This window comes from Protopterus annectens, chromosome 8.part0, assembly GCF_019279795.1.
Source record: "Protopterus annectens isolate FY-2018-M chromosome 8.part0, PAN1.0, whole genome shotgun sequence".
In the NCBI taxonomy this organism is placed as follows: Eukaryota; Metazoa; Chordata; order Ceratodontiformes; family Protopteridae; genus Protopterus; species Protopterus annectens.
This window is the reverse complement of record NC_056741.1, coordinates 231,435,331-231,449,033: the sequence shown is the minus strand read 5'-3', so window position 1 is coordinate 231,449,033 and position 13,703 is coordinate 231,435,331. Positions and strand designations below refer to the sequence as shown.

General features: G+C 36.2%; 1 protein-coding gene across 2 annotated transcripts in view; it reads left to right on the top strand.

Annotated features, from left to right (window-relative positions):
* LOC122808720 (transient receptor potential cation channel subfamily V member 6-like) overlaps positions 1–13,703 on the top strand; it is a 664,913-nt gene that overhangs the window by 284,623 nt on the left and 366,587 nt on the right. For both annotated transcript variants that reach the window (XM_044079713.1, XM_044079712.1), the window contains one exon: positions 3,747–3,833. In XM_044079713.1, the coding sequence (XP_043935648.1) occupies positions 3,747–3,833 (87 nt within the window). The remainder of the gene's footprint in view (positions 1–3,746; positions 3,834–13,703) is intronic.

Sequence of the window (13,703 nt, the reverse complement as noted above, 5' to 3'; positions counted from 1 at the left end):
GACCGATAACTGAGTACAATGCCCCTTTTGGTATGTACCCTTTTAAGCACCTGCAGCAGTTGGAGAAACTACAAAGGTTCTTCACAAGGAAAATTCAAGGTCTTCACCATTTGTCCTATAGGAATCATCTGAAATCACTGTCAATTTATGCCATTTCATACAGACTACTCAGAGGTGATCTCTGCATTGCATATAAGGCAATATCTGACCCTGCGTTACTGGAAATGTTTCATATCCTGAAAGTCAAATGGTATATGGGTTACTCGCTCTAAAGACCTTATCCTTGTATATGTGACATTAATAAAACCTGCTGGAGGGACAGATTTGCCTCCCAGAGGTTACGACACCTTTGGAACAGACTCCCACTTGATGTGATACAGAGCACCTCATTGTCCCTCTTCAAATGCAGTCTGGACGATTGGATGGGTGACTGTAAATTCACCCCAGGGGTTCCATCCATGTCTCTCTTGGACAGGGGCAATATATGCTGATTGTGGAAATAAGGGTAAGAACCTGGCTAGGCTTTTAATGGCTCTAGGGCCATTAGCCTAGTAATTTCTTATGCTCCTATCATCCTACAATCTTATGAAATGTGGTGGAATCACTGGAACTATTTCTCTGTTCAATCACTGCTTGTCTGTTTTTTTTTTTATAAAAAGCTATGCTGTTACAAAGATAACACAATTTGTAATGATAAACAAGGACATTGAAAAAATACAGACACTGGATCCATCCTAATTTGACTTTGCTTAAGTAAGGCCCTGCCTACTTAACCTGGTAGACTTTTTTGAGAGGGTCACCAAGGGAACGGACTAGAGTAAAACAGCGCATACTGTATATTTTCACCTGGCTATGGCATTTCATGCAATGTGATAGAACCCAACAGGTCAGGATTGGTGAGACCACCTCCACCAAGAGACTGGTTACCAGTGGAGTACCCCAGAGCTCCATGCTAGGCCTGCTCCTGTTTTGCATCTACTTCTCAGAAGTCAAGGCTAAAGTTAAAGGCCTCTGGCTCAACGAGTTCACAGATGATTATAAATTGGGAGCTATTATAGATTCCCCCCAAGACACAAACATCTTACAAGTGAGTTTAACACAGACACATAACTGGTGCTAAAGCAATGGCCAAAGATTGCATTATAATGGCCTTTGGGAAACTGTCAATGCAAGTTAAATATTCCATTTTTAAAATACCTCTAAGAGTCAACCCAGTAGTAAGGGATCTGGGATCATATATAGCAGCAACCTTTGACCACATTATAGCTAAAATAAAAAGAAAATAATTCTATGTCACACAACTTATAAATAAGGGTATGATATGCAGGTCTAAGGAAGTTATAGTACCAGAACTTATCAGACCTATCATTGAATACAATGCCTACTTTGGCATGTATCTAACCAGATACATACAACAGTTGGAACACTCATAAAGGTTTCTCACCAGAAGAATTCAGGATATGAATACCCTGTCCTACAGTGATCACCTAAAGGCTCTGTCTTTGTATTCAGACTCCTACAGGCTGCTGAGAGGGGATATTTTCCTGGCTTACATGGCTTCCTCAGACCCAGGCCTGATGGATTTGTTGCACATGTACAAAACAAACAGCACCAGAAATACTAGATCCAAGGATCTGAATTTCACTTGTGAAATAAACAGAACGTGCTGGAGAGACAGATATGTGTCTCAAAGGATCCCCACACTAAGGATTATGCTCCACATCCATATAAAATAGAGTTCATCCCTGATCCTGTTCAAACAAAACCTTGAAAATTGGACACAAAGTTGTAAATTTATGCTTGGTATGGCCCCAATGCCCCATAAGGACATAGGCCATCAATAAGAAAAGTATTATCCTAACTAACACCCACACTATAAAGCCTTAGCTACCTGCCTACTAACATGCCCTCCCCATATGATGCTCCGGACCAAAATTGTTTGGGGTATGTGCCTAGGCCTGTAAGGGCCCTAGTGGTCTTTAGCCTAGTAGCAACCTATGCACCTATGAACCTAAATGTTTTTATCAAGGAGACAAGTGGAATCAATTTCTGTTATTAGAAAGGTAAGTGAAAAAGTGTTCACTCACCAAGCATCCACCGACCACATATTTTCATGCAATTTAGATATGGACATTCATCTTTACATTGGTTAGGAGCCTCATCCTAACTGACTGACCACTCTACAATAGAACAACTAATTGGGTTATCAACCTGATTGGTCAGTTCTTCATGAAATTGTTTTTCTTGATTGGCTCAGGCTCTCCAATAAACTTCATAGCTGGTGAGAATCACACACCTCTGCACCATGAGTATAAGTTTAGTGACTTTGAAAGGATTAATTGAGCTGTCATCTGAACGTAAAGACAAACATGCTCATTATGATGTTGTGACAATAACACTTTTAAGCAAAGAAATACGCATTGAGTAAAGTGCTTTCATTTTTTGACTGGAAAGTGTAGAATTCATTTTGGTTGAAAGCAGACACAGGCTAAGGCAGGAGTGAGATGCTTTCATAAAGGATAAGGGGGAAAACCAAAAATCCTACTAAGCCTAACTTATTTATTAGAAAGGAAATAACTGATCAAGTGACAGCTTCAAAATAATTTCTTGGGTATGATAGTCAAAATAGTTGCAAGACAGGGATGCAGCTCTGCACCTTAACATATCTACGTGCAAGTTATTTATTCTGCTGGTATCAGAGATACCCAGCATTATAGCTTCTAGACCTTGTCTGAAGGGGGATATCTGAAGTTTTTTGACTAATAGAAGAAAGGACATACAGCCCCTATAATGATTTGATGGAATCAAGATGAAGTGACCAAAATCAATAAAAAGATTGTTCAAATTACATACTTCCAAAGATTGTCAATCGTGTGATTTTAAGAAGGATTACAGTAAACTATTTTGGACCATTTAACTATAAAACTTTTTGACTTATGGGGAATATAGATCTTAATTCTACCATGGAACTGATTTAGGTCTCTCTACCCAAAATCATCTTTGTTTGAAGGCTGATATCCTTGGAGGAACTCCTTTGATCCCTGGGAGGGGAAAATTAAAAACATGTCTTTATTCCGTTTTCTTATCAATCATTTGTCAAATTTTCTTTCAGAGAGAACAACACATCACACACTAGGAGCATTAAATCAAAGTTTTGAGCCTGCAAATGAAGTATTCAGAGTACATTATTCTCACCTAGTTAAATTTCCATGAATCACATAAACTGATAGTGCTCCAGCCTAATGCCCATCCATTTCTCATCTGTGATAGAAATTCCAAGCTGTTTGTAGAGATTTTTTTGTTGTTATTTTTTCTAATTTTAAATTTCTTAAAATTAACTTATTCATGCAATTACGTTTACACATATAAAATATTAAGTGATGTACATTTCACTGACTCAGAAATAATTCTGAAATATACAATTGCTGATCACATTTTTAGCAAATTGGAGAAACTTTTTTAATGCAGCTATTAAAATCTGAGTGAGTTAATATATTGATAATCTACTGTTTGTTTTATTTCTCAGTACAGAGAATACATCACCAGTGACAGAATTATAAACAAAACCATGCTCCAAAGCAGTTTGCAAGAGCAAACAAAGCTAATTAGACTTTTTGCCATTGCAGTTAGATCTCGCTTGCTAGTTTTGCTTTTGTTTTTTGATAGGACCCTACTAGGGACTGAGATGAGTGAAGAATTCGGACAGCAGGAAATCAGAAATAATTAAAACAAATTTTATTTTACAGGACTGTTACACTACAAAAGCAGATTATGTACGATTAGTTGGGGAGATCATCAGTCTCATTGGAGCATCGACAATTATGTTTATAGAGGTAAGCATGTGATTTTAACAGCAAATATTACAGAATTGTCAGAAACTGAATACAGTAAAAGTTTAATGGTTTCTGTATATTGCATAATGTTGTTGCATTACTTTAACTAAATACACCATTGTACATTTTATATGTTAGTCAACTGTATTCATTGCTATAGTATAAATGATCCTGAAAATGAAATACTCACAGTCCCTTTTGTTTTCATAATTTAGTTATAAAATAAAACGTGTCCATATATGCATAAGTACCTAATTACATTATTGGTAGAACATCTATTTGGTGGATGTTGAACATTTTTGTGCTGCAAATGCATGTATCTAGATTAAAAAAAAACAAAAACAAAATATGGCGCAGTAGAACTAAAATGACTGAATTAGCGCTTTTTATGTGGGAATGACTACCAGAACTTTAATGAAGAGAATTATGGAACATTTGTATTCTGTAAAAATAATGGATGAAAGAAATGCTTTATATAAGCATTCAATAAGTTGTAATAAATATTAAAAAAAAAATGTATTTTCAGTTCTTGAACAAGTCCCATTAGATTTAAAGGAAGGCAACTATAGAAACAGTGTAGAAATGAGAGAAGCCGGATGGCAGATTACATTTAGAGCTGATAAATATCCTGGCTTAAATGATATTAATATTAAGATTAAGTGATTTTTAAGAGAAAAGAAGCTTAAAGTGAACAAATGATTTCTGAAATATTATTTATATGCTTAGTTACTTACTCAAACTGTTGTATTTTACTGTTTCATTTTGTTTAAATTGTTTCACAGAAGTCTTTGATGTTATTTATTTAATTGAGTCTAAGATTCTATAGGTTGATTAAATCTATTTATGTTCCTAGTAAATGTTATGGGTATGGTTTCTGAAGAAGCCTTGTAAGATGAAAGCGATTGAATAAAGTTTATAACGTTAATCCAGTCATTTTGTTTCTGCTACACCTTATTATTTTTTTTTTTTTTGGTATTTAGTTGGTTTGTACCACCTTTCAGTTTGGTCCTGGTTTTTATAGTTATATATTCAGATCACCTGGTAGCAAATGGGAGTAATTAGTGTACAAACAGCTATGTTAGCCCTGTTAAATCATCTCATGTTTGGCCTTTTCTAACAGACCATCAAGATGTACAAACAATTCACAGGTACTTCACGAATAGATCTATACTAGGGAAGCATCAAGAAGAAGTGATAGTACTTCTTAAAGGCATGTTATAAATTGTAACTCCAAAATATGATTAATGTTTTAGTGTGGTTGGTTATTAAGAAAAAAATAATAATGTTATCTGTGTCAGAAATCTTTACTGTTGTTTGTCAGACACTGTGGACATATTTGTACCTCTATGTGTTCAGAGCTATGCTATTGTCGCCAGGTCATTGTGAGGTACTATCATGTATGGTGGGTGCCTTAAAAGTCCTAAGTAGTATAGTAATATTTGTAGAATGCACACTACCCCTTTGTGCCTCATGGTGCTTATAAAATGGACAGTTGTATTTGTGATGCACATTAATGTTTAAGATAATAAATTTTTAAAGAAAATTAAATAATGTATTTTCATGTAAATAATTCTTTCACTTGAGTTGGTAAATGTAAATTTTTGTGTATATGATATGAATTGCATTTTTGTGCTGCCAAACATTAGGTTACTTATTGCAGGAGCCATTCTGTTTGAAATATAACATATACATATAATGAAATATTCACATGGTATATTTCAAAAATAATGAATAAAGTTGTTTTATTGAAGTATATATTTTGGAAGCCAGCATTGTTATACAAGATTATTGGTCTTGTCTCCCACTTGACCAATTTATTCTGTTCTAGTCTTTTTACCGTTATGAATGTCTGTTACTATTTATTTCTTTATTGTATTAAACAATTTTATTTCTACTAACAAAATAGTTTACTAACAATGGAGCTTTTCTCCCTGGGCCTCTGCTGAAATAAGGTTTTATGCCCAGTCAGACTCTCCCAGTAAACAAATGTAAAATAAATAAAATTAGAGCAAGAAAATCACATTTCATGCTATAATGAGTTTTCTAATATTTCATTCTTTCATAAAAATGCAGTTTTATTTTTCTATACTGAAATATTACACATCTCCATGTAGGTTGTGTCACAGCAGATTTATTTTACAATAAGCTAATTAGGGTAATAAAGGGGACATGCCCTTATTCAAATGAGTTGTAACTGGGTATTAAGTATTCATGCCTGTGGGTAGTCAAAATCAGAGATGATGGCTAGGCTGCCAATGTTCCTCTAGTTCAATAGTCTAGTATTAACCTATACATATAACATACAATATATCAGGCATGGTTAATAATGCCCTTCTACTTGTCAGTGCACCAAAACAGTTATTCACATAGTAGGCATCCAAATTGTTCTAAAAATTATCTAAACTAGTGTTAACATTGATTTAATTCAGTAGTCTATTTCATGCATTAGCAACTATCTCAGAAAACCAATTAGCAAATCTCTCATTCTTATATAATCATCTACACTGGTTGTCTATTCATTCTCCCAGACATTCTTGGAGATAGTTGTCTCTAAATGCCTTAAATACCTGAATAAGGCTTCCTCTTAAATATGTATGTGAGACAGTGTAAAGGCACAGTCAGATTATTTAATCTTTCATAATAAGTTATACTTTCACATCCATGGATGTCCTTGTATATTTGTGCTGTACTCTTTCCAGTTAACTCATGTTAGTTTTCTTATAAGGTTTCCATATTATTCTATAGTTTCAGTCTAATGTAATTTACAATGATTTCATTCTTTCTTATATCTGAGACTTTATAAATCTTTTTATACAGTTTGTAGTTTAATAGCTATCATTAGCTATCTGGTTGATATGATTAGAAAAACTCAATTCTGGATTTACCCACATAATTAGATCCTTAAATTAAGCCACAGTTTAAATAACTGTGAGCTCTATTAATATTTACCCTTCAGTCTATATCTCACAAAACTCATATGCTTAGTTTTTGGTGTATTTGTTAGTATATTAGTCTCCTGGGCTCAAATTATCAGTTTAGTTACGTTGTTTTGCAGATTTGCCCTATTACAGATGTAATCAGTTTACCCATTTTTCAAGTCATATGTGTACAGACTATAGGATACATCAGATGAAAAGTCTAGATCTGAAAGGTACAACCTAAACAAGCATGGGTATAGGATAGAACCCAGTTGGACACCCTGCCTGTAATCTAGAATTTCACCTCTCCAATTGCTGTACGATACTTGCCATGTCCTATTTGTAAGCCATGCAGATATCCATCTTATTTAGACTACATTAATATCTAGATATTCTAATTTAATGATGGGAGTTTTATGTATGACCCTATCAAAAGCTGTAGTTAAGCCTATAAAGATTGCATCACAGCACAAGTTTTCATTTATAACTGTTATTATATTACTATATAACATCATGCTACATGTAGTTATAGATCTATTTTCAACATATGCATGCTGATATATGGTTTCAAGTCCAATTCTGACAATAGTTTAGCTAAAATAACCAGCAACATTATTTTTTAACAACAAGAAAGTAAACTTCTAGGATTATTCAACTCTGGGTTTGTCCCACTCCCCTTTCTCTTAAAGATTGGTTTAACAAGTGCATGTCCCAAACCTGGAGGAATCTTCCCAAACATAAACCTCTTAATAACAGAATAACAGCTATAATGGTTCTCTAAGTTCATGCTGAAAGGTTCTTACGTTATTATTGCATTTTTTATCTCTAATTGTACTTTGTTTGGCTCCAACTTGCATAGTTCTTTTTCAATATAATCTAATTTAAATTTCAGTATCTGAAGTCAGATGGATGTTATTAGCAAAATGCATCACCCTCTTTCTGAAGCCAAATTGCTTTACACAAGATTTTGTAAAAAGTATCTATAGTCTATTTTGTTTAAGAACAAATTTGTAAACCTTTTAAACCAAAGTTTGAAAATAAATGTTTAGAATCCACACACAGCTTATCAATTTATATGTCTTTACTCTTACCACATCTTATATATCTATAAAATGGTTTCCTATTATGTTCAATATCTTTGTATAAATTTTCTTATCTTTCCTGGTCTTGTCTCACTATGTTTAGTTTTTTTTTGTCCCGTTTGCTTATTTCAGTTTTCAAAGTTATAGTTTGACGTTGTTTCCATTTCTTATAATTTGTATCTCTTATCTTAATTAATAGGTTCATAGATTTGTAGGTGTGTACTAGGCTAATGGCCCTGGAGCCTTTACAAGCCTAGCCCATAAGACTACCCTGGCATTGTGCCACCTGACTTTAGTTACCAGTGCCTATGTCGAGTAGAGCCACTGGAGTGATCCCCGGGGTGAATTTTCTATTTTCCATCCACTCATCAAGATTTCTCTTGAAGAGGGCCATTGAGGTTCTCTGTTTAACATGTATTGGAAGTCTATTCCATAGCATGGGCAGTCCCTGGGTTATGAAGCTGTCCCTCCAGCATGTTCTGTTAATTGTGGTAATGAGGTAAAGGTCTCTAGAGCATGTGATGCAGAGGGATTGGGATTTCTTTAGATGTAACATTTCTAACAGAGCTTGGTCAGGCATGACTTTGTAAGTCAAGCAGAGATCGTCTCTAAGTAGGCGATATGAGACAGAGAATAGTTGGAGTTTTTTGAGTCTGTCCATATAGGGCAAGTGTTTAAGGCCTAGGATCCTCTTTGTGAGATACTGTTGCGGTCTCTCCAGTTGTTGCAGGTGTCTAGTGAGGTACATGCCAAATGGGGCATTGTATTCGATGATTGGCCTAATGAAGGAAGAGTAGAGGGAGACAATGACCTCTTTCTTCCTGGATGCAAAACCCTTAGTAATGCGATGTGCCACATAGAAGGACTTTCTGACCACAGTGGCAATGTGGTGGTCAAAAGAGAGGTTGCTGTTAACCTATGTTCCCAGATCTCTTATAATGCCTTCTGTGTTCAGTGGACTACCATCGATGTGGTAATTCATGGGAACCAGGTTTTTCCCAAAGGGGATGATGACACATATTTTTGGCATTGAGCTTAAGGCCATGGTTCTGACACCAGTCGTTGGTCTCAGTGAGGTCTTTCTGTAGAATGCCAGGATCACATGTGGAGTAAATAATAGCTCCCATCTTGCAATCATCTAGGAACTTTGTCAGCCAGAGTCCCTTCCTGTTCACCTGGACTTCAGAGAAGTAGATACCAAGCAGGAGAGGACCCAGGACCGAACCCTGTGGGACTCCATTCATGACTAGTCGGCAGTCTGACTTGGAGTCAGCTACTTTCACACTGTGGGTTCTATCTGTGAGACAGTTTGCAACCCACCTAGTGATATGCAGGTTGATGCCTAGCCTAGTGAGTTTTTCTATGATTCCTGAGTGGGGAATGGTATCAAAGGCCTTGGCCAGATAAAGGTAGGCTGTATGAACCATCTTGCTTTCATCCACAGCTCTGGTGACTGACTCAAAGAAGTCGACCAGGTTGAGCAGGCATGATCTACCCTTCATAAAACAAACTGTGTGGGATCCAGAGTTTGGAGATTCCCTATATCCTTGTTTATTAGGTCCATGATGATGTGTTCCATAGCTTTGCATATCAGACTCATCAGGCTAATGGGGCAATAGTTTCCAGGGTCTGTAATAGCTCCTCCTTTGTGGAGAGGGATGACTGTAGCAGTGCGCCATTCGGTAGGGACAAAGCCTGTTGAGGCTGTGTTTGAACAGGGCACACAGGTGCAGTGCCAGTTCACTTTGTAGTTCATGTAGAACACATCTAGGGATATTGTCAGGTCCAATAGAAGTTGTATTCTTCACCTTGAACAGTGCTGTTTTAACCTGTGCAGCAGTAATACTGGGTGCCTGGCAATCTACTGGTATTGTGATTGGTCCTTTGGGGGGGGGGTTGGCACTGAATCATGTTCTTATGGAAATATATCTTCTTATATCTAGATCCTGATGTTAAACCTTGCTTTTATTTTTTTCATTCAGATTGTTTTCCTTTCAAAACTTACCATGCCACTCCTGCAGTCTTTCAGCTGAATGCATCACACATATCAGTTTTACACAGTCATTGTTTTGCTTTCATGCAATCTATTAATTTTCTGTGCACCGGTTTATGTTTCAGTTTGGCAGCATTATCTCACAGTAGTTTAACCTTTATAACCCCATGATCACTGTACATTAAACATAGTAAAACTTGACACAAAGTAACAATCATCTCCTTATAGACAAAGAAGATGTCTAGTATGTTCTGTTCCCTGAGAGGATTATTTGCAATGTGCAATTATTATTGGTCCTGTACATATGTTGTCAATAATGTCCTTACTAATTTTATAGAATCAATATTATTCTAGTCTGGGTCTAGAAATTTAAGTCCCCAGCTCTTATTATTTTCCCTCCAGTATTTCATGCAAATATATCTGAATTCTTCTAGGTCATCAACACATAACTTTGGTTGTCTATATACTCTAACAAATGTAACCTGTTGCAAAGTTGTACTTATTGTTACAGTTGCACAATCTACAGTATTGATGTTATCATCAAATATGTAATCCCAGGTCTCATAATAATTTCAAATCCCTATCAGTATGGAGTTGAACAAAACTGAGATTATTTAAGTTTTCAACTTGTTATGAGACAGAGCAAACATTGTAGAAACTGTGGAAAATGGGTAATAGCAGGGAGAACATTAATCATAGGGCAAGGCTATCAAAGGTGGCTTTAAGGAACCGTGCTCATTTTTAATGAAATGAGGGAATATAATCACAAATGATTGAAACTGAAATGTAAGCTGTCATCTGAAGATAATTTGGAATGGAAAAAGTGTTGATGTTTGACAATCCTTATTAGGCTACTGAGGAAAATAAGAGAATGATGCAACTGAAAATGGAACAAGTAGCAAATGGTCTGATTGAGCTGAGGGATACTAAAACATCTGGGGAAGTGTAAGATGAATAGGAAGAATAAACTACTTTGACTGAGATGAATTCTCTGTTTGCAACAGTGGTACCTGATCCAAGATGGTTAGATAGACTGAAAATTTCAACATGAGCTGGTAGTTTGAGGGAAACTGAAGTTTTGAATCATGCTACATTGAATAAGACTCTGCAATAAACATAATGGAGTTGTTAATATCCCATTTATGGGCCAAAAGATTGTTTAAACTGTGCTCCCTACTGAATTTACCTTAAAAGTGAAATTTTCTTCCATAGAAATTTAATCGAGAAGGACAAAGTTAAGAATTGTGGTGTGCTTAGTAAGACTAGACAATAAAGAGACAAATTTCAGGTGTGAGCTAAAAAGTTTGATTACACAATAGTCTTTACTGAATGTTCCATAAAGTACGTTTCTTTTTATTTGTTTGTGTTATTTTTCCAAGACTGAATTTATTCCGGTTTAAACATGGCAAGATGTTTCCAAGCAGTAAAGTGTAGTCACTAATAAATTGCTTAATAAATGCTTAGTATGAGTGACATTTGGGGTTCAAGGTTATAATTTAATGTTTCTCCAAAGGGAAAAATTTTCCTCCCTTATTTAAAATATAAAATCATATTATATGGGAAAAACTCAACCACATGTGGGTAGAAATCCAGTATATTTTGGGATTCAATAACTTATACTATACAAATTTGAAGTCCAGAGAATAATTATTTGATAATTGGGAACCGTGTATAACAGCATAGTGCTTTTTTTCAGGGGTCAATAACCTTTGGACTTCATCAGAACTTACAGCTACAATAAAATTTAATATATGAATAAATAAAATCCAGTATATAAATAATTGACACCTTTTTTCTTTGGACTTGTGTGATTGACCGACCTTGTTCTTTTTTTTTTTTTTTTTAGGATTATTGTAGTCATTGCGCACACAAATGTATGTCTGTTTTCATCTGTTTTCTATTTATTTTGCTGACTTTGTCAATAGCAGTACCACAAGGGTCCATTATTTGACAGATTTTGTTTATTATCTTTATGTCTGATTTTCCAGTGAGCAATGGCATATCGATGAATATGTTTGCAGATGATAATAAAATTGAGACAACTGATTAGTGTGAATTATCAAATTGCAGGGACAAGTGGATGAATTATATCTGTGGTTACTAAGAAATCAGATGTTAGAAAAACAAAAATGTTGCACTTGGGTAAAGTAATCCCTGCTATCAGCATGTTAATAATATAGCATTAATTGTCATACTCAAAAGGGAAGAAAAGACAAAGGATTTAGGAATTACTGTTGAAATTGGGATTACACATGGAGCAATGTACAAATGATAACTAAGAGGTACTACCCAATTATAAAGGACATCTTGTGTAGTACATCAAGGAGGATCCAAGTATGCCTCTCCTCATTTTTAAGGCTGTATTCAAAACCATTATTGAATTTTGTGTGGTGGCCTGTGTTTATAACCTTTTTTCAAATCATTCAAAGATATTTCACAAGGCAAATTACTAGGGTTGAACAGCTGAGCTTTGAGAAGAGACTGCCAAGGTGTCCTACTCAATTACTTATGGATTTAGGGTCATAGATTAGTACTAGGCTAACCGCCCATGTGGGCTATTATAAGCCTAGCCAATTACCTCATGTCAGAATCAAACCCTGCACCTTGTATCTATAAGGTAAACACTTTAACCATTATGCCAACCTGTTAGAGATGACCTAATACTAATACACAGATGTGTGAACAACATTGCTTAGGCAACACTATCAGGAAGTGAACCTGGGTCACAATCACTGGGAACTAGAAAGAATTGCGTATATGTGAATAATCTTGTTTATAACAGTACACTGATAATAAGATCATTTCATGGATGAAGTGGTAAATTCTGAAGCTACCTACCAGTGGATATTAGAAAGGTTAGATGTCTTCAGTTATTTAAGGATGTGGTGGACAAATAGTTTGATAAGGTCATATATAATTACTCACTAATCCTCGGCAATCTCATATAAAGTCTTCCTGGAGGCTTAGTGTTTGAAACAACACAACATCCCAGGCTGAGTTTTACATGAACTTCAGAAAGAACTGGCTCCCCACTTAAGCACCATGTTCAGAAATAGCCTCGCATCAGGCTTTGTGCCCACTGAATGGCGCACAGCAACAGTTATCCCACTCCACAAAGGGGGAGCCACCACTGATCCCAGGAACTATCAGCTTATAAGCCTGATGAGCCTGGTCTGCAAGGCTATGGAACGTATCATCATGGAACTCATAAACAAAGACATTTGTAACCTCCAAACTCTGGATCCCACCCAGTTTGGGTTTGTGAAAGGCAGATCATGCCTCCTGAACCTGATCGACTTCTTTGAGGCAGTCACCAAAGCCGTAGATGAGGGTAAGGTGGTTCACACAGCCTATCATGATCTCGCCAAGGCTTTCGACACCATCCCCCATTCTGGAATTATAGCTAAGCTCACTAAACTAGGTATAAATCCCTACATCACAAGATGGGTTGCCAACTGGCTCACTGACAGAACCAACACTGTAAAAGTTGCAGACGCCAAATCTGACCTCAAAGCAGTGACAAGTGGAGTACCACAGGGTTCCATCCTGGGACCTCTCCTGTTTGGTATCTACTTCTCTGAAGTACAGGCTAACACAGAAGGACTCTGGCTAATGAAGTTCACAGATGACTGCAAACTAGGAGCCATAGTCAAGTCCCCAAATGATGTGGACATCCTACAGAAGAGCCTCGCTGAGACAGATGCCTGGTGTCAGAGCCATGGCCTCAAGCTCAATGCCAAAAAGTGTAGTGTCATCCCCTTCGGTAAAAACACTGTACCCATGAACTACCACATAGGCAGCAATCTACTTAACACTGAATGCATGATAAGTGACCTTGGGACCCAGGTGGACAGTAGTCTCTCCTTTGATAGGCACA